General features: G+C 37.6%; 1 protein-coding gene across 48 annotated transcripts in view; it reads right to left on the reverse strand.

Moving 5' to 3' along the window:
- The window catches only part of BIRC6 (baculoviral IAP repeat containing 6), a 259,651-nt gene that overhangs the window by 206,372 nt on the left and 31,036 nt on the right, over nucleotides 1–22,243 (reverse strand). For all 48 annotated transcript variants that reach the window (XR_010149161.1, XR_010149162.1, XM_063789163.1 and 45 more), the window contains 6 exons: nucleotides 21,317–21,510; nucleotides 18,111–18,222; nucleotides 14,680–14,762; nucleotides 8,931–9,153; nucleotides 8,693–8,853; nucleotides 3,757–3,815 (listed from right to left, as the gene is read on the reverse strand). Coding sequence is in view for 46 of the 48 variants with exons in the window: in XM_063789163.1 (XP_063645233.1) it covers nucleotides 3,757–3,815; nucleotides 8,693–8,853; nucleotides 8,931–9,153; nucleotides 14,680–14,762; nucleotides 18,111–18,222; nucleotides 21,317–21,510 (832 nt within the window). In the remaining 2 variants the exon portion in view is untranslated. The remainder of the gene's footprint in view (nucleotides 1–3,756; nucleotides 3,816–8,692; nucleotides 8,854–8,930; nucleotides 9,154–14,679; nucleotides 14,763–18,110; nucleotides 18,223–21,316; nucleotides 21,511–22,243) is intronic.

Below are 22,243 nucleotides of genomic sequence, written 5' to 3' on the forward strand. Positions count from 1 at the left end.
CACTCTGTTGCCCAGGCTGGAGTGCAGTGGCGCAATCAACTGAGATATTTTTATAACATGTACTATACCACAATAAATCCTGAGGATGCCCAACTGGACTAAACTGACAAATTTACTTAAATGTTTTCTTTCTAAACTATGTAGGAAACTGCCAAGAAAAAACAATTTTGGTCTATGTATATATTATGACAAAATAAACCATAAATTACATATATTAACACAAATTTAAGTCAATATTCAAAGTAAATGGTATGTGAGGTGAGACTTTATTAAAAAGGAAAATATTACAAGTGGCATTATTACTTTGCTGCTTCTCAAATATTTATTCAACATGTGGGAAGCAGCATAAACTATACATTCTACTCAGAAGGGTGACAAAGCACACTGATGACTGACAAACGCCCTGCAGAACTTGTCAACTCTACCTATTTCAGAATTTCTAAAACCTACTAGGCCACAAAATAAATTTTTACACAAATACCTACAAACAAGCACCAGCATAATATTCTTCAGACAATCATTTAAAAAACCCTTCTCTATTCTGCTTATTTGCGTAGTGTTAACCAAACTTCCTCAGGTAAGCAATTAGGTTTTATCTAGGCACTCTTTTAAAACTCAAATTTCAATTTGAGCCCTTCTTTAACTTCCTACCAAACATTCTTCTCAGTCTTCACAAGAAGCCATGTATACTTAATTCTGATCTGTGGTTCAAATACCAAACTTTTCTCTATGCAGTCCTCTTAGATATCTTCAAACCTCATAACCTCCAACTAAAAAACAAATGTCTCTTCATCTGCCCTCACATTTTTGAAATTAAGAAATATATTTCAATAGGCCGGGCACAGTGGCTCACACCTGTAATCCCAACACTTTGGGAGGCTGACGGAGGTGGATCACTTGAGGTCAGGAGTTCAAGACCAGCCTGGCCAACATGGTGAAGCCCTATCTCTACAAAAAATACAAAAATTAGGTGTGGTGGTGGGCGCCTGTAATCCCAGCTACTCGGGAGGCTGAGGCAGTAGAACTGCTTGAACCCAGGAGGCAGAGGTTGCAGTGAGCCAAGATCCGTGCCACTGCACTCCAGCCTGGGCAACAGAATGAGACTCCCTCTCAAAACAAAAACAAAAACAAAAAAAAACAGAAAATAAATATATTTCATAATTCTTCAGATTGTATCATCCAACTTGATGAAAATCACTTAGAACTGTGATTTCCATCAAATTGGATATGCTCTGATAAGTCTGAAATGGTACCTTATCACTTTTTAGATACTTCAGGAAGAGAAGACACCAATCATTAATATCAAATATATATACATGACTACTCTATAAGCCTCCATAAAGTCACCAATGGTCTTCCAATATAACAAAATTAGTTTAGAAGATACATACTTTTACTGTGAATGAATAAGCTACTTACAAATCCTCAAATGAGGCAATTAAAAATTTTGAACTGGAAAGATATTTTCTCTTACCACAGCTACTGTTTAATACATAAAGACAATTTTTACACCCCTAAATGAAGTGTTATATGTAGTCGACAAAAATACATGATAATTTTCAAGACACTATTAGCTAAAGTAAACATGATTACAGTATCTTTAAAATGTGTGAAAAATCAAACAGGCATAGATGAAAAGAATAAAGGTAGAAAAAGGAAAAGAAAATTGACCAAATACGAGTATTATAACTGTAAAAACATGTACTGAGATCCTTAGACCCAGGGAAAATAACAAAACTATAGCACACAAAGGAAAGGTTCCAGTGACAATCAAAAAAAACTTAACACAGCAAACACTTTACAAAGGAAAAACCGAAGCCCACAGTTTAAGTAATTTAACAAGACCAAGGAGTTATTTTTTGAAAGAGTTCAAAAACTTGGCCGGGCGCAGTGGCTCACCTCTGTAATCCCAGCACTTTGGGAGGCTGAGGCAAGTGGATCACCTGAGGTCAGCAGCTCGAGACCAGCCTGGCCACAGAGGGACACTCCGTCTCAAAAAAACAAAAGAAAGAGCCAGGTCTGGCCGGGCGCGGTGGCTCACGCCTGTAATCCTAGCACTTTAGGAGGCCAAGGTGGGCAGATCACCTGAGGTCAGGAGTTCAAGATGAGCCTGGCCAACATGGTGAAACCCCATCTCTACTAAAGATACAAAAATTAGTCAGGTGTGGTGGCAGGCACCTATAATCCCAGCTACTCACGAGGCTGAGGCAAGAGAATCCCTTGAACTCGGGAGGCAGATGTTGCAGTGAGCTGAGATCACACCACTGCACTCCAGCCTGGGCAACAGAGCAAGACTCTGTCTCAAAAAAAAAAAGAAACAAACAAACAAAGAAAGAAAATGTAGTAGTAACCTCTTATGTTTTTGCAAAAGAACAAAATAGGAAAAGAGCATTAGCTTCCTCGGTCTATGTTTTTTTTAAAAAAAAAACAAAACAATTTTTAACTTCTCTAGAACGAATTACACATTTGCACATTTTTAAGGGCATTTTCCTGCCTTATTTGGTGATTTTTTTTGTTCATTGCTAAGAACTGCTTCAAAAGACTGCTAAAGATTAACCCAAAATTGTCCAGTGTTCCATTTAGTGCCTTTCAAAAAAATTTGATGACAAATTAAAATTTAAAGAATATTTACTACCAAATGTTAACTATAATTTTTTTCAACTGTACTATACAAAACCATTCCTCTTCTAAAAAGATTTAAGTTATATATGTCCATAGTACACAGCATCTGACATTAAACAATAGCCACAATTTAATAATGGTCACTTTTTAAAAATACTGGGTACTTCCCAGGCACTACACTTTATATGAACTTATCTAATTCTTTTTTTTTTTTTTGAGACAGAGTTTCTCTCTTGTTGCCCAGGCTGGAGTGCAATGGCGCAATCTCAGCTCGCTGCAATCTCCGCCTCCCGGGTTCAAATCTCCGCCTCCCGGGCGCAATCTCAGCTCGCTGCAATCTCCTGCCTCAGCCTCCTGAGTAACTGGGATAGGCATGCGCCACCACGCCTGGCTAATTGTTTTTTATTTTTAGTAGAAACGGGGTTTCACCATGTTGGCCAGGCTGGTCTCGAACTCCTGATCTCAGGTGATCCACCCGCCGTGGCCTCCCAAAGTGCTGGGATTACCGACGTAAGCCACCAAGCCTGGCCTAATTCTTAAAACTCTAAATAACAGACTTTAATACCACTATGCTATATATCAGGAAATGCAATCAGACTATATTAAGTAGAAGAGTTAGGATTTAAATTCTAACATAGTAAAACTATTTTGAAACATACTATTAGCTTTTCCTACAAAATAACATTAAAATACGAAGTATATTATTTTGCCCTAGTATCTTAAAAGCTAGTAAGGCAGCATTTACTTGATGTTTTAATGTCTATAATTTCACACATTAAAATGTAGTTCTTTATTCACCTACACGAATAAAGAGCTTTAAACACTACTTTTAGTTAACAGAATACATTATACAAATAAAAACATTTAATTACCTGACATATGTGACAAAAGTTTAACGTAACTATCCACTGTAATTCCTTTGGCTCAAATAGGTACCATTTAAATTTTAAATATGGAACACTATGTACATACCACTAATTTGAGATCTCTGACACACAATATTTCAGTCTTCTGTGTATACTAGCAAAAATTTAGTTAGCATTAACTAAGAAATTCAGAATTAAGTGGTAGTTAGCTGTATACACAACTGTGTAAAGAATTTTTTAAGTACATTATCTAATACTTTTTACATACCTGTCACAGAATCTGATCTGGAATGCTCTTCACTGTCTGAATCCTCCAGTAAATCATCACTTAAATCAAAAAACAAAGTAAACAATTTGAATTTCAAAAAAAGTATACATCATATGAGAAAGCAAAGAAAAAAGAACAGTTGGTTTTGTGGTTTTTTTTGAGACAGGGTCTCAGTCTGTCATCCAGGCTGGAGTACAGTGGCAGGAACACAGCTCACTGCAGCCCTGACCTCCTCCTGGCCTCAACCAATCCTCCTGCCTCAGCCTCCCGTGTAGGTGGGACCACAGGCACATGCCACCATGCCCAGCTACTTTTTTCTTTTAATTTTTGCAGAGACGGGGTCTCACCATGTTGCCCAGGCTGGTCTTGAACCCTTGGGCTTAAGCAATCTTCCCACCTCTACCTCTCAAAGTGCTGGGATTATACGCATGAGCCACTATGCCTGGCCTGAAAGTACAGTGTTAAAATCACTACTACACATCTCAACCATATAATTAAAATAGGCTTAAATGATATATAAAGAGTAGTTTGATATCATAACTGATTAACAACACTGACAAAAATCTTCTTAAATCATTAAATAAATGTCTAACTGAAAAAGGGTATGGAAACCTCCAAGAATCCATAATAACATTTGTAGGAATTTGAAGACTACTGTGTGACTAAGGACAGTTTGGGCAAACAAAAATATAAAAGACAGCAGCAACTAATAAAATCAAGCACCAGCTTGCAGTAGTAAAGCATTAAGAACTATTCTATTACTGAATTCAGGACAGCCTAAAACCAAACATAATAGTTGTATAAGCACGTGTGTATGTTTGTGTACTCACATGTACATGCAATTTTATTTCTGTTTTGTATTTTGTTTTGGAGAGGCTAAGAACTCCTTTACATATAGGAAAACTATGACAACTCAGAAGATAGGGGGTCATCAAGACAAGACAAAGTCTTGTCTCTATCTCCTGACCTTGTGATCCTCCCGCCTCGGTCTCCCAAAGTGCTGGGATTACAGACATAAGCCACCGCACCTGGCCTACGATGTTATTTTATACAGAATATGAAGTGGTATTCCGCACTGAAAATGCTTAAGGATATTACTGCACTCCAAGGCAATGTTTGAAATATTTTGGGGCGGCTGGGGGAAATTCACTTATATATTTTTGAAAAAGTTTCTCTTAGTTTTTTCAGGTGATAACAGTTGCCCATAAACCAATTTAATGCTGTAATTTACAAAAGCAAAAAATGCAAAAAAAGGTTAAAATCAGCTGCTAATTCATTAGCCTAATTGGCTGGTTTCAGAGAAACAGAGTAAGTGTAAAAATGAATCCCAAGAAGAAATATTAATAATTGGGAATTATCAAGAATGAAGAAGTCCAAACCAAGAAAACAGGTTTTAAGTATAGAATGGCTGCACATTAAGAAAAATAAATAACCAAGTATTAACCTGCTGTACTAAGATGAACAATAAAATTAAGTAGTAGTATGTTTTAAAGGAATTCAGGTGTCTTGATATTTCAAAGAGAGTTGCCAGATAAAAGCCTTAAATTAGCAAAGAATGTTTTATTCTGAAAGTTCTCAAAAATATAATCAGGGAACAGGCACAGTGACTCACACCTGTAATCCCAGCACTTTGGGAGGGCAAGGAGGGAGGACTGCTTGAACCCAGGAATTCGAGACCAGCCTGGGCAACACAGTGAGACCCCATCTCCACAAAAAAATAAAAAATTAGCTGGGCATGGTGGTACATGCCTTTAGTCCCAGCTACTTAGAAGGCTGAGGTAGAAGGATGACTTGAGCCCAGGAGGTACAGGGTGCAGTGAGCCGTGAGCCCGGGTGACAGAGCAAGACCTTGTTTCAAGAGAAAAAAAAAAAATTATATATATATATTTGTAAAATCACATTCTTTTAAAATATTTTGTGACAAAAATATTTTATGGCTAAGGCCAGATGCAGTGGCTCACATCTATAATCCCAGCACTTTTGGAGGCTGAAGCAGGCAGATCACATGAGGCCCGGAGTTTGAGACCAGCCTGGCCAACATGGTGAAACCCGTCTCTACTAAAAATACAAAATTTACCCGGGCATGGTGGCGCGGGTCAGTCCCAGCTACTCAGGAGACTGAGGCACAAGAATCACTTGAACCTGGGAGGCAGAGATTGCAGTGAACCAGGATCGCACCACTGCACTCCAGCATGGGCGACAGAGCAAGACTCTCTCAAAAAAAAAGAAAAAAAATTATATGAATAAAATAACTAAATTGTACACTTACATGAATTGTATGGTTTGAAAATTACACTTCAATAAAACTTTTTAAAAAATCACATGCGGCTGGGCGTGGTGGCTCACGCCTGTAATCCCAGCACTCTGGGAGGCCAAGGCAGGTGGATCATCTGAGGTCCGGAGTTCGAGAACAGCCTGGCCAACATGGAGAAACCCTTTCTCTACTAAAAATACAAAAAATTAGCCAGGAGTGGTCGTGGGCACCTGTAGTCCCAGCTACTCAAGGAGGCTAAGGCAGAAAAATCGTTTGAACCTGGGAGGCAGAGGTTGCAGTGAGCCAAGATTGCGCCACTGCACTCTAACCTGGGCGACAGGGTGAGACTCTGTCTCCAAAAAAAAAAAAAAAACACACACATTTTAAAAAGAAACTAGAATACATATAAATGTTACCATAATTCCATAGTGTGATTATGACTACTCTATATTTCATCAATTTCCACTCCTGCATTTTCCCATTTTCCTGCAATAAGCATGCACTATTTATATAATAGGCACTGTATTTACTAAAGCCTTCTACATTTTGCAAAACCTTTTACAAAGCAATAAACATGCAAAATAAATATTATGGTTAAAGTAAAAATGTTTAGTTAAGATTATATGTGTTTCTGAAAAACAGACATACTAATATTATAACAGTACCTTGGTTTACAGCAATCCCATAAACAATTTCATTTACATTCAAGGAATTTTTACCAACTTGACCTGATATACAAATGACAAGTGAATCATCTAGAAGAAATCTTAATTCATTAAAATTAAATGTATTAGCATATCTTCTTCCTTAATTCAGAAGACAAATATTGTCTTCTAAGAAAAAATTGTCAAAAACAATTCCTTAGTCCTTCAATGTAAATAAGAAATAAAAACAAATTTTACAAAAACTAATCTAAGCAAACTATATTGCTAATTACTTTAAACTTCTTGGATAAGCTTAGATTTTTCCAATTAATGTATTATTCTTCAAGCTAATGAAACCCACATAGTATATTTTATAACCAAACATATTGGATCTCGTGTCACATAAAGTGAGAGGTAGTGTGGCTCATTATATTCACTATCAATTCCAACAGGACTGCTCCTACTTCTTGGGGAGGGGAAGTGAAGAGAGGGGGCTTAAGGTTAGGGATGAAGTTTCACCTCTTCAGCTTCCTCCTACCACATCAACTTAATGTTTTTGTATGATTTGTTTGAGACTTTCTTCAGAGAAAATTGACCTTCGACCCTAGATTGTGAATTTCTTAAAAGCAAGTAGAGATTACCTCAACTCAAGCACATTACCCCATATAATGTTGAGAAGTATTTCCACTAATAATACAGAATACATGTTTATCTAAAATGCACATTTTACCTAGGAGGGTGTGACTATATGTGTATGGGTGTATGTAATCCTAGAAGTATATTTTGATTCCATTTTTAATCCCCAAATTACAAAACTTCAAGACAAAGTTCAAATTAAAGTAAGTGCCTAGAAGGACATATAAATTTCATTATCTTCTATTACTTTTCCACTAACTTCTAAGAAATCACAGAAATTAAGCACGCTTAATATCTAGTCCTATTGGCAAAATATGGTCAGAAACTCAGACAACAGTTAAGCTGCTTTCCCATTAAGCTTTCACAGAGATTTATATTAATAGAACAACCACAAGGCTTTAATCAACATGTTATTACCAAGAGGAACTAGACAGAAGTAACACATATATTGTAAATTTTCCACTAATTCCATTAATGAAATAATTTCCATTAATAAAACTTTACATTACTCCTTAATGAAAGGACATCCCACCAAAGGGGTTGTGAAGTAAAATGATAAATCACTGACTACAGAGTTAACACCCATCACATGTCAGTAACATAAGGAGCCCCTGGAAGTGAAATGGCAGATATTCTCAGTCTATCAAGACGTCTGATCACAGTTAAATAGCTCCATTTCACATGGCTGCCTACAGAATCTTCTTCCCCTCCACCTACAGAATCTTACTAGCCCAGTTCAGTCAAAACCACAGTGGTTCTTAGGAAACAAGTGGGTGAAAGAGGGTGATACTTTGACTCTCCCACCCCACCACAAAAATCAGGAATCTCTCCGAGAAGTTGAGTGAAGGAGAATCCAGAACAGCAATTTTACCAAAATATTTCTATAGCAATAATTATGGTATCTCAACTCACTGCTGACTACTGGTACACTGTTTTAAACAATTAGATCCTCTTGCCTCACCTCAGGTCATCCCATTATTATTATTCATTAGCACTGCCATAATTTGAGGTGCTAATGAAAAAACGGAAACTGAAATCATCTAGTTCGAATGCTCTATGAAAAGATTTAGTTAGTAGAAGGTGAAACTACAATAGAATTTCATTTCATTATTTAGACTTTCCAATGTTGACTTTTCATCATCTATTGTTCAATGTGGCAATTATTTCCAATTGACATAGATTGTGATAGAAAGTTAAGCATATTTTATAAACTATGGTGTTTCTGAATGAAGATTTTTCTTCAAGAATCACAGATTTCAGATTTCTAACCAAACATTTACTCTCTGATCTCTTAACTGCATAACTTTTTTTTCCTCCTCTTTAATTATTAGAACTATGAGAATATAAAATTTAGGAAAACATGTTAACATCTATTAAATACTACTAAAACAAACTCACATACCTATCTCCTTCCAATTTTGGTATATCTGAGCAACTAGAGGAGTCCTCCAGCCACGCCAAAGTTGGTCTCCTTGAATCAACTCCTGAGCTTGGGTCTCCTGATAGAATAAGCTGTTGTACAATTGCTGGATCATAGGCATTAATTTCAAACTTTAAGTGCACCTAAACAAATGAAAAGCCTAAGTTTACAACTGATCTTTTTTCAATTACTAATTTGATACTTCAAAATTCAAACATACCTTCATAAGTTTGGAAACATCCCATATGCAGATCTTTCCTCGTTTAGTTGCAGCAGCTAGAAAATGAGGGCAGCTCCCCGACCCAAAGCAAGATATTCTGTCAGTTCCATCCGTACAAGGAAACTGTGCAGGACTTGTTGCAAGAGTGACTGACAATGGCACATTCTGTGTGTGCTCACCTTTCACAAATGGGCAGTTTGGGGAATGTCTTTCGTGTTCAGACCTTTGCATAGATTAAGAAAGGAAAAGTTTACTAAAAATAAAGCAATTCAGTTTGTACATTAAAACAGAACTCCAGGTTCATCATCTTTTTTTAACTGAACTTAAAGTATTCATCATTAAAGACTTAATATAACCAAATCATTCAGTTTTATGAAGATCACTCTAACATGTTCAACCGTTTACAAATTCACACATTCAATATTCCAAACATTCAACAATAGCAGTTGTTACTCACTTTAACTGATTATAAAGTCAATCTCAGAAAAAACTGAAAAACCAATACAATGCTGTATTACATACTACAAAATTGTTTAAACTCCTGTTATTTCCTCACACTGGTTTCCTACAGCTTTGAATGATTAACTACTATGTTTCAATTTAAAATTCTCCCTATCTATCAGGGGCCACAACTATAAATGATATACAGCTGAAACTCGATAAATGCCACTCATAACACAAAAAGTTATTTTACTAAATATTTTACTAAATTATTTTACTAAAAAGTTTTTTAGTAAAGATCTGAAAGCAGCCGGGTGCGGTGGCTCATGCCTGTAATCCCAGCACTTTGGGAGGCCGAGGCGGGTGGATCATGAGGTCAGGAGTTCGACGCCAGCCTGACCAACACGGTGAAACCCTGTCTCTACTAAAAATACGAAAATTAGCTGGGCATGGTGGTGGGCGCCTGTAATCCCAGCTACTCAGGAGGCTGAGGCAGGAGAATTGCTTGAACCCAGGAGGCGGAGGTTGCAGTGAGCCGAGATCGTGCCACTGCACTCCAGCCTGGGCAACAGAGTGAGACTCCATCTCAAAAAAAAAAAAAAAAAGATCTGAAAGCAGAAAGATCTCTAGTATGAATAAAATAATATATATTAAGAACACAGAAATATACTTTATGTATTCACTATAGGATCAAATCAGACAAATAACTTTTAAATAAAATTTATTTCCTAAGAGCCTTAGGAATGTAAAGTTCATAAATTATACACTACTTCTTTCAAATAAATGCTTACTGAACAAGAAGAAATGTTAAATTAAAAACATAACAAGTTTAAGAAATATAAAATACAGGCTGGGCACCATGGCTCACACCTGTAATCCCAGCACTTCGGGGGGCCAAGGTGGTTGGATCCTTGAGGCCAGAAGATTGAGACCAGCCTAGGCAACATAGTGAGGCCTCATTGCTACAAAAAATAAAAATAAAAATAATTAGCTGGGTGTGGTAGCATGTGCCTGTATTCCCAGCTACTCGGGAGACTCAGGTAGGAAGATCCCTCGAGCCTGGGAGTTCAAGGCTGCAGCGAGCTACAATCGTGCCACTGCACTCCAGCCTGAGCAATAGAGCATGACCCTGTCTCTAAAAAATAAAAAATTTAAAAATTTAAATTAAAATATAAAAAATAAAATACTAGGACCTCATATCAAGACTGGTATAATGACTTTAAGAATTATCTCAAATATTGTAAGCAGGATCAACTTAGCACCTATCTGCTCAACTTTATGATTCCTTTATATTTCTTTCTGGTTATTCCTTATTTTTATTTCTATTAGCTATAATTATAAGGCATTAGAAATGTCAGGATCCTGCTACCAAAACAAGAACCCATGAGCCAGGCGTGATGGTAAAGCATATAGTCCCAGTTAGTCAGGAGGCTGAGGCAGGAGGACTGCTTAAGCCCAAGAATATGAGGCTGCAGTAAGCTATGATCACACCTGTGTATAGCCATTGCACTTCAGCCTGGACAATATAGCAAGACCCCATATCTAAAAAATTAAATAGGCTGGGCGTGGTGGCTCACGCCTGTAATCCCACCACTTTGGGAGGCTGAGGTGGGTGCATCACTTGAGGTCAGGAGTTCCAGACCAGCCTGGCCAACATGGGGAAACCCCATCTCTACTAAAAATACATATATTAGCTAGGCATTGTGGTGCACACCTGTAGTCCCAGCTACTTGGGAAACTGAGGCACGAGACTCTCTTGAACCTGGGAGGCAGGGGTTGCAGTGAACCAAGATCGCGCCACTGCACTCCAGCCTGGGCAACAAAGTAAGACTGTGTCTCCAAAAAAATAAATAAATAAATAAATAAAATTTTAAAAATAAATGTTTCTTAAAGAACCATTGTTTTTAAACTCACTGTTTTATTTCCATGGCAAAGAAAGAACTTTACACATAAAACATGCTACTCCTTAAAATGTATGTATTTCTTTTTACAATGCACCTACAACTTACATATATAAATCCATCTATAAATCCTGGGCAATTTTTAATACGTAGATGTCTTTCCTAAATCCTTTTACAGTGCACTTCCAAGCAAATGACATTTGGGCCAGGTTCCCTCCCAGCTAAATCTAGCGTACCTTACCCCTTTCCGTCTCTCTCTCTTTCCTGAGTTTTAACTTTTTCAATAAAATTTTATTTATATAAGTTACACGCGGCTATATAAAATAAAGCTAAAGACCCACATCAATTTTAAAATCTAATCCCAATAATTTCCAATCCCACCTCCAGGAAACCACCATTATAAATTTAAGTGATACATTTCTAAAATATTTTTTTAAGTTTACATACATAAATGTACATATAGAAAATACATGATGCGGAAGTATGTATGAAAAAAATTTTAAAAATAAAATACAGGGTCTTAAATTGTTAAACAATTGGTGTCACTGTACATGACACATATACATTTTATCATGTATTCAATCATCTACCATTCTATTAACACGAAAGATTTCTTGATACAGTAACATATCTGAAAGTTACTGAGGGTGATTAACAGAGATCTTACTGTTCATTCCCCTTAACTGTTGGACCACAGTCTATTATATGAACATAGCACATTCTATTTGGCTATTCCCCTCCTGATTGGCATTTAAAAGGATTCCGATTTTTAACTGCAGTGACCATCCATTTTATGCCTCTGTGCCTACAAGAGCAATTAACTCCCTAGGGTAGGTAAATAGAAGTGGAATTGCTAGTTACTAGGGTATGGTCCATTTTTTATGTTTTTAACTTCAACCTCCCTCCAAAGTAACTCTATCAACTCGCACAGTCAAAATATGAGTCCCATTCACCCTTTCAAATTTTTCCTTTCCCCTTTACAATTCAGAAGGTGCCTAGGTTCCCCAGCCTCCATCAATCCTCTTCCCTCCTACCCATTTGGAAGACTTGCCCCAGGCCTTCAGAGACCAAATCAACTTCTTGAGTGTTTGAGGAATCCCAAATGCTGGTGCAAAGAAGAGGTAGACTCCCTGAATCCCTGGCCATGTCAAGAAAACATAGGTTTTCAGTAGCCCACGTTAGAAATTTTAATCAACTTTCCATAGAAAATATTTACAAAGAAAATAATATTTGATAATACTGTATAACTTTTCAGGTATAGGTTAAATAACTTTTTGAGGATTGGCATAGGGACCTAAAAAATATATACTAAAATGGTATATATATATATATGTGTGTGTGTGTGTGTGTGTATATATATGTGTGTGTGTATATATATACACACATATATATACACACACACACACACACACACACACACACAGCCTTTACGGGGAAAGACAATTCCAAACAGAAACTCAACTTAAACTGAAAATTGCTCATGCAACAGGTCCCCCTCTTATCCACAGCTTCACTCTTTTTTTTTTGAGATGGAGTTTCACTCTTGTTGCCCAAGCTTGAGTGCAATGGTACAATCTCGGCTCACTGCAACCTCCGCCTCCCCAGTTCAAGCGATTCTCCTGCCTCACCCTCCCGAGTAGCTGGAATTACAGGTGCACACCACCACGCCCAGATAATTTATTGTATCTTTAGCAGAGACGGGGTTTCACCATGTTAGCCAGGCTGGTCTTGAACTCTTGACCTCAGGTGATCCACCCGCCTCGGCCTCCCAAAGTGCTGGGATTATAGGTGTGAGCCACCATGCCTGGCCCACAGCTTCACTCTCTATGGTTTCAGTTACCCATGGTCAACTATGGTCCCAAAATAGATGAGTACAGTACAGTAAGATATTTGGAGAGAGAGAAACACAGACAGACTGACCACAGTCACAGAACTTTTATTACAGTATATTGTTAAAATTGTTCAATTTTAGGCCTGGCGCAGTGGCTCACGCCTGTAATCCCAACACTTCGGAAGGCTGAGGTGGGTGGATCACCTGAGCTCAGGAGTTCGAGACCAACCTGGCAAACATGGTGAAACCCCGTCTCTACTAAAAACACAAAAATCAGCCGGGCGTGGTGGCCCACGCACACCTGTACTCCCAGCTACTCGGGAGGCTGAGGCAGGAGAATCGCCTGAACCCGGGAGGTAGAGGTTGCAGTGAGCCGAGATCGCGCCACTGCACTCCAGTCTGGGCAACAGAGCAAGACTCCATCTGAAGGGAAAAAAAAATTGTTCAATTTTATTAGTTATTGTTATTAATCTCTTTCTGTGCTTAATTTATGAATTATACTTTATCATAGGTTATGGATGTACAGGGAAAAAAATATAGTATGTATATGGTTCAGTACTATCTGCTGTTTCAGGTATCCAATGGGTCCTGGAATGCATGCCCTGCAAATAAGGGGGACTACTGTATTCAACTCTCTGCCTGCAGACAGATACAACTTGAATTTTTCATACAGTATTTTCCAATCTGAACTCCATAGGTACACTGCAATACGTTTTAGCAAGTTTGCCCCATGCACATCAGCTGATTTAACATTCAGAGACTTCAAACTAATTTTCATACAAAATAAGCAACATATCCTAAAACCAAACCCTGGCTCTATCACTAGCCATATGCCCTTCAGCAAATTTTATTCTCTTCATTTTAAAATGGGATAGTAACTCCTATCTCATAGAGTGACTGTAAAGGTTAAACTGGAAAATATTCATAGTTTCCTCCTATAAAATGGAGATTACAATAGTACCTACTTCACAGGGAAACATGAGAATTAAATGATTTAAAAATACATAAAGTATTCAGAATGGTACCTAGTATACCATCTTATATAAATATTTGCTATAATAATATACTATTATTTCTATTAATAAGACCTCAGAATAGTTATTTGTAAAAATGAAGTTTCAATACACAATCTCTAATGTTTAACCAGGTTCTAAAATTTCATGCACTAAAATTCAGAGACATCAAAGACTCCCTAAAATTACTTCAAAATTAGAAATGTATACTATAAGGCTCTCTCCATGGATTCCCTACTGACAACCTGCTCTCAACAGACCAAGATTCAACTGCTAAAGCTCACGCTGGAGTTCACTTTACCATAGCTTTCCGGTTTTCGTTAGAGCGTGGTTCTATTGTTTGGTACTTCCCTTGTGTACAATTTTTAGAAAGTCAAACTTACAGACACTGTATGCCAAGTGGTGTGCCAGAGTATAGACAGGGCTAGCTCATTCTCAGGACAATGACAAAAATATAGGTGGCAAAAAGGCAAAAAATTATATCATAAGCAGAAAAGTAAAATTTAGAAGCATTATTTACACGACTGACTTAGCCTATTATGCCCAGAAACATCAAGACTCACCAAGGTTCATCAGTAGGTTCCCAACAAACGAGGCATACACTACAAGTAAAACACATGGCTCTATCATCTCCAGATGAGGCAGGCTGCAAAATTATAAAGAAAAGAGGCAGAAAAGGTAAATCATTATTAAAATAGCTTTATAATAAAAGTTATTTTTAAAAGTTCATAATTTTAAGTAAAATTCTATACTGAAAATAAGAATATTAGCCTATAATATTAGGTCCAACAATACACTGAAACCTCCAAATATTTATTAATTGCCTGCATTATTTGAAAATTCAGAAAATGACCACTAAATCAAAGAGAGGTACACATATATGCAATCCCTGATCTAGTACTTTTCTCATTGCTATACTGAAGTATCTGAAACATTAAGTATAAGAGAAAGAGTCTGGCTGGTTTACACTATTTGTTTCTGTTGTTGTTGTCGTTGTTGCTGTTTTTGAGGCTGAGTCTCGCTCTGTCACCCAGGCTGGAGTGCAGGGGCGCAATCTCGGCTCACTGCAAGCTCCACCTCCCCGGGTTCAAGCGATTATCCTGCCTCAGCCTCCCGAGTGGCTGGGACTACAGGCGCCTGCCACCACGCCCGGCTAATTTTTTTTGTATTTTTAGTAGAGATGGGGTTTCACCGTGTTAGTCAGGATGGTCTCAATCTCCTGACCCTGTGATCCACCCCCCTCAGCCTCCCAGAGTGCTGGAATTACAGGCGTGAGCCCTGCACCCAGCCTCTTGTGGTTTCTTTAAAGAGACAGAGTCTCTTTAAAACTTTCTCTTTTAAAGAGACAGAGTCTCAGGCTGGAGTGCAATGGCACAATCATAGCTGACTATAGCCCTGAACTCGTGGGCACAAGTGATCCTCCAACCTCAGCCTCCCAAGCAGCTGGAACTACAGAAGTGTTTCACGACACCCAGCTAATTCTGTTATTTTTTTTGTAGAGACATGGTCTCCTTACAGCATCCAGGCTGGTCTCAAATTCCTGGGCTTAAGCGATCCTCCTGCCTTGGCCTCCCTAAGTGCTGGGATTACAAGTGTGAGCCACTGCACCAGCCAATGGGTTTATTATTAAATACTAAATCACATACAACTAAACAAGAAGGGCAAGTAAAAAGGGAAAGCAAAGTAGTCAATCTAATTCACATAATATGGAATCTAATTCATACAACATAGGACAAAATGCTATATATATTTCAATTCAAGGGCCAGGTACAATTTATATATATATGTATATATTTTCAAAACCTGAACTGAAATATACCTGAAAACTAATATTAATATTTGTGAACATTTACGTTATAGATGCAAATTTACTATACATTTTAGAAGATTAAAATAATCAGCCCCTAACATTTCCTAGAATCAGAGTATTCTAGGAAACCTATTATTTGACCTCTCTGCAAAGACAGAATATAATGAACAATAACTCAACAGAAAGAAAAAAAAAAAATCAAGGCATCACTTAACAGAGACTCTTAGAAAATTACACCAAATTAAAAGAAAGACAAGTTGCTAGAAAAATGGTCCATGTTCAATCCTTAATTTAGAGAAATTATTTCACTGATTCTAATATTAGCCAGTCTCCAAACTTACCTATCTGTAACAGGAAATCTGACAAACTTTGAATAAAATATTCATATATATATATAGTTTTCTGGTTTAATTTTAGTAAAGATGTTCAGAATACTTGAAGATAACGAAGGAATAATCAATCTTCAGATTCTAAATGACAGTTACTTTAACGTACTTCAAAATGTACTTGAATTCTTAAATTAGGCCAGGCGCAGTGGCTTACACCTGTAATCACAATACTTTAGAAGGTTAAGGCAGGCAAACTGCCTGAGCCCAGAAGTTTGAAACCAGCCTGGGCAACACAGTGAAATCTCACTCTACAAAAAATAAACAGAATTAGCTGGGCATGGTGGCACATGCCTGTAATCCCAGCTACTTGAGGGGCTAAGGTGGGAGAATTGTTTGGAAGCTGAGGCTGCAGTGAGCTGTGGCACAGTGAGCTGTGATCATGCCACTGCACTCCAACTTGGGTGACAGAGCAAGACCCTGTCCCAAATAAATAAATAAATAAATTTAAATAAGCATGCTTTATTTAAACTGACATATAAGTATTAGATTTCTTAGATTCTTTTAGCAGTGGTAACAGTGGTAAGCCAGTCTATACCACTCAGTTTAAGTTTCCTATTAAATAACATATTACATCTAGCTAAAATCATTTTTCTTAACTTCCCTCTAATTCAGCAAAGCTTTTTATAATGTCCCATTCTTATGCCTCTGTATCGTGTTAATCCTTACACTTTATACTCTCCTCTTTTCCTACACAAAACTATGACTGTTTTTCTTGACTAATTCTTCCTCTACCTATGCAACTTAATCAGTTCTTTAATGCACAGATATTCAAGTTGCAATGCACTACCTGTAATGCTGCTTCTGTAGTTATCTAGTATACGGGTAATTTGTATCCCAACTAAAATGAGAATTTCGAAACTGTAAAACTGCTTTTATTGCATTACCCTAAGCATCTACTACTGTGTTATGAATGCAGATGTCAAACACTGGAAATAAACATGCATCAAAATAGAATACTTGTCAGAAACCAAATCTGAAGAATACTATTTGTTGATTTTATAAAAAAATTATGGCCTAGCACAGTGTCTCACACTTATAATCCCAACACTTTGGGGAGGATGAGGTGCGTAGATAACTTGAGCAGGAGTTCGAGACCAGTCTGGGCAACACCAGAAACCCTGTGTCTACCAAAAAAAAATTAGGTTGGTGCAGAAGTTAGCCAGGCCCAGTGGCACACACCTGTAGTCTCAGCTACTCAGGGAGGCTGAGGTGGGCGGATCACCTGTGCCTGGGAAGGTTGAGACTGAAGTGAGTGGTGATAGGGCCACTGTACTCCAGCTTGGGCAACAGAGTGAGACCCTGTCTCAAGACAAAAAATAAAAATAATTGTTTTTTTAAAAAGTTGTATCTAATCTTAAAGAAAATACTCAGTTGTTAATTGCTTAAACAATTTTTTTCCTAGCCTGGCATGCCTGTAATCCCAGCACTTTGGGAGGCCGAGGCAGGCAGATCACCTGAGGTCAGGAGTTTGAGACCAGCCTTGGCAACATGGTGAAACCCCATCTCTACTAAAAATACAAAAATTAGCCAGGTGTGATGGTGCACACCTGTATTCCCAGCTACTCAAGGAGGCTGAAGCACAGGAATCACTTGAACCTGAGAGGCGGAGGTTGCAGTTGAGCCAACATTGTGGCGCTGCACTCCAGCCTGGGCAAAAAAAACAAGCATACATGCATACAAGCAAGCATACAAGTTGCACAAAATAAGTTTCTGAAAAAGTAAAAAAAAAGTGATAATTTTGCTGAGGGCTACAAAGGACTACTGAGAAAAGTATTTTTTTATATTCTTTTTTTACCTGATGATAAAATCCAGCTTGAGCCATGGGATCTGGTTGTGCCCACCTATAGCCTACATGAGGCCATGAGGTAAATGTCTCCCGTCTGTTAGCTTCACTATACATCAGTGATCTAAAAGTAAACATACTTTATGTAATTGAAGTTAGGCATCAAATCACAGTGAAACTTCTATTTAACAATGCAAAAAATAATTTTACTGGGTTATCAGCAAAAACTGCAAATGGTCTGATGATCAAGTTCAATTTTTTACTTTAAACTAAAAACGGTAATTTTTGGGAATTTCCCTTAAACAGAAAGGGAAGGAGAAAACCTGATTGGTGGCTGCAGTTGATAAACAATTCCAGGGGTAGATTACATATGTTTTCATATTAAAATATATCAGCTCACTAAGAGTCAAACTATAACAGAAAGTACCAGAGTAATTTTTTAAAGGACAATAGTAAACTTTTAGAGAAGTCCGAAAGATTTTAAGTAAGAAAGGATTGATAAGCAAAGCTTATTCATCCTAACATAAAATTACAACTGATAACAGAAAGAAAAAGTGGTAAAGGTCATGACAAAGAAAACAGGAAAATACTCTTCTAAATTCTTCCCTTAAATTAGCACATGATTTTCTATAAAATTGCTAGTAACTTTAGGTTTACTCATAGTTGTATTCAGGTTTTTAAACAAATAGCTGTTTGGTTAGAAAAGCATTCTCAGTTTCACATTATATGTGTCTTTAGGATCAGTCTTAGAACAGAAGACCTATCTCATTTCGTTATATTACCCAACAAAACAGCAGTAGCATCCAATAGACCCTAACTCAAACCTTCCACAGACCTAAGTTCATCAAAGCCTTCAGAGGCTCCTAGATTGATTTTTAATGAAACAAACACCACAGTCTGTATCAAAATTAATATTTTAGGACATTTTTAACACCTCTAAAAATACTGAATATCCCATCTAATGGCTGCATTTCCTAAAATATAACATTTACCACAGCTTGCACTGATTTCTTTAGAAACACTGCAACTGTTTGCAAAGAAAATAGCTCTGCAGAGCTGACTCTTTTATAATCTCAAAATAGGCATAGATCTCAGACAAGAAGCACTTGTTCTAATTACGTATTTTTCTTTTTTCCCATCTCAGGCATATCCCAAAGAATATTTTAATGACAGCCATAGCACATATCACCAGATAATCTGATTAAAAATGATAGTCTGCATGTTGCCCAAGAGATTACTACTACAGAATATAAAAATTCTGCCCAATTGTTAATACGACTAATAAAAGTTATATATGTAACAACAAAATCACTTAACTAACAAAAAGAGGGCAAGTGATTACGCAGAAATCAGTTTACCAAAAGATTAATAAATATTGCTACTGAACTAGAAGAGCCATACTAAAATTAATAGAAGTTTAAAATGAATTTATTCAGTAGTGCCTTTGATAACATCTGCACATACTATTTATAAATGTACTTCAGAAAGATGCTTAGGAAATTACAAGTCACATCCAATGAAAATGTAAAAATATAAATACTACAGCTGGGCACAGTGGCTCACACCTGTAATCCCAGCACTCTGGGAGGCCGAGACGGGTAGATCACCTTGAGGTCAGGAGTTCGAAACCAGCCTGGCCAACATGGTGAAACCCTGTCTTTACTAAAAATACAAAAAATGAGCCAGGCATGCCGGGTGCAGTGGCTCACGCCTGTAATCCCAGCACTTTGGGCGGCCAAGGTGGGTGGATCATAAGGTCAGGAGCTCGAGACCATCCTGACTAACATGGTGAAACCCCACCTGTACTAAAAATACAAAAATTAGCTGGGCATGGTGGCGGGCACCTGTAGTCACAGCTGCTCGGGAGGCTGAGGCAGGAGAATGGCATGAACATGGGAGGCGGAGCTCGCAGTGAGCCAAGATCATGCCACTGAACTCCAGCCTGGGCAACAGAGCGAGACTCCATCTCAAAACAAAAATATAAAAAAAGAAAATTTGGCTGGGCGCCATGGCTCATGCCTGTAATCCCAGCACTTTGGGAGGCCAAGGCGGGTAGATCACCTGAGGTAGGGAGTTCGACACCAGCCTGACCAACACAGAGAAACACTGTCTCTACTAAAAATACAAAATTAGCCCGGTATGGTGGCACATGTCTGTAATCCCAGCTACCAAGGAGGCTGAGGCAGGAGAATCGCTTGAATCTGGGAGGTAGAGGTTGCGGTGAGCCGAGATCGTACCATTGCACTCCAGCCTGGGCAACGAGCGAAACTCTATCTCAAAAAAAAAAAAATCAGCCATGCATGGTGGTGGACGGTTATAATTCCAGCTACTCAGGAGGCTGAGGCAGGAGAATCTCTTGAATCTGGGAGGCGGAGGTTGCAGTGAGCCGAGATTGTGCCACTACACTCCAGCCTAGGCGACAAGAGTGAAACTCTGTCTCAAAAATAAATAAATAAATACTACATGAAAAGGCAAACAAAAATCTAATCAAAATTGTGGGTATTATATTTCAGTACAGCATTTCTAAACCTTGGTACTTTTAGTAAGAACCTCAATCGTCATTTCAAATAGCAAATCATTTAAGTTTTTAAATGAATGTGTCACTGGCTTTTTAATTAATTAAACAAAAGAGGCATTCAAAAAAACCTCTACCAAAGAAAATGATGGTTTAGGTATGATTTTTGTAATACTGTTTAAATCCAGGGCGAGCAGCATAAAAAACTGTTAACTCAAAATTATTCCTATTATTTTTTAAACTGGTCTTGTTTTTTTTTTTTTTTTAATTATAAAATGATAGCACTTTCCTTATACCCACATTAGGGCATGGTAAGTTAGGCAAAATTTATCTCAAAGGTCACAAAATGTCATCAATGGAAAAATAGTTATTATTCATTAAATAATTATAGTAATTTTAATTTGACTAAAATATTTACTAAGCAAGTACTAAACTGGAATTTTCAAAATGTGGCTTTATAATCCCTTCAAATACCCTTAGTGTACTAAAATATAGTGTTTAAAAATAGCAATTCAAGTAGCAGTTTACTTTAAATCTGGTTTTCAGATTCTAATTCATATTGATTTTTTTTAATTTCAAAATTAGGCTAGAAATTGTGAAATTTTTAAAAATCATAACCAGATTTTCTAGTTATTCCTTGTTTAATGCAAAAACTAATCAATTCTATCTCACTGTCACCTTTCTTTGTTAGCAAGGTTCATACCTGTCTACAGAACGGCCTGGCCCCACTCCGAGTTCTGGACGTGCACTAGGTAAGAGGTAAGACAATCTGTCCATCACTGAGGACGCCACAGGTAAGGCAGCAACATTTTGATTTATTTTCTTGAGTTCATTTACAATGGCACTGGCAATGGACTTCAACACATGATGAGGAAGATGAAATGTAACTGTGGCCCACTGAAAGAAAATGGGAGTATAAGCAAAGGAAAATGTACTCAACAGTTTTAACCAAAATCGTAACTTGACCACTATCAAATAAAGAACACTCATCAGTTTCAAGTCAGTTTTCTTCATTAGTTTATCATTTAAAACAGAAACTTGCAGTTATAAAAAAAAATAAAATATTTTACAAAAGCCAAGATATGGAACCAATCTAAGTATCCATCAATGGGTGACTGGGTAAAGAAAATGTGCAGTAAAGGCCAGGTGCAGTGGCTTACGCCTGTAATCCCAACACTTTGGGAAGCTTAGGAGGAATTAATTTTAGTGATCTGGTGACGGCAGTTACTAATTATGTATTGTATATTTCTTTTTTTTTTTTTTTTTTTTTGAGACGGAGTCTTACTCTGTCACCAGGCTGGAACGCAGTGGTGCAATCTCGGCTCACTGCAACCTCTGCCTACCGGGTTCAAGTGATTCTCCTGCCTCAGCCTCCTTGAGTAGCTGGGATTACAGGCATGAGCCACCATCCCCGGCTAATTTTTTTGTATTTTTAGTAGAGACGGGGTTTCACCAGGTTGGTCAGGCTGATCTCCTGACCTGATGATCTGTCCGCCTCTGCCTCCCAAAGTGCTGGGATTACAGGCATGAGCCACTGCGCCTAGCCCATGTATTGTATATTTCAAAATTGCTAAAAGAATAGATTTTAAACATTCTCATCACAAAGAAATGGTAAGTAGGTGAGTTGATA

This window comes from Pan troglodytes, chromosome 12 (genome assembly GCF_028858775.2).
Source record: "Pan troglodytes isolate AG18354 chromosome 12, NHGRI_mPanTro3-v2.0_pri, whole genome shotgun sequence".
NCBI lineage: Eukaryota > Metazoa > Chordata > Mammalia > Primates > Hominidae > Pan > Pan troglodytes.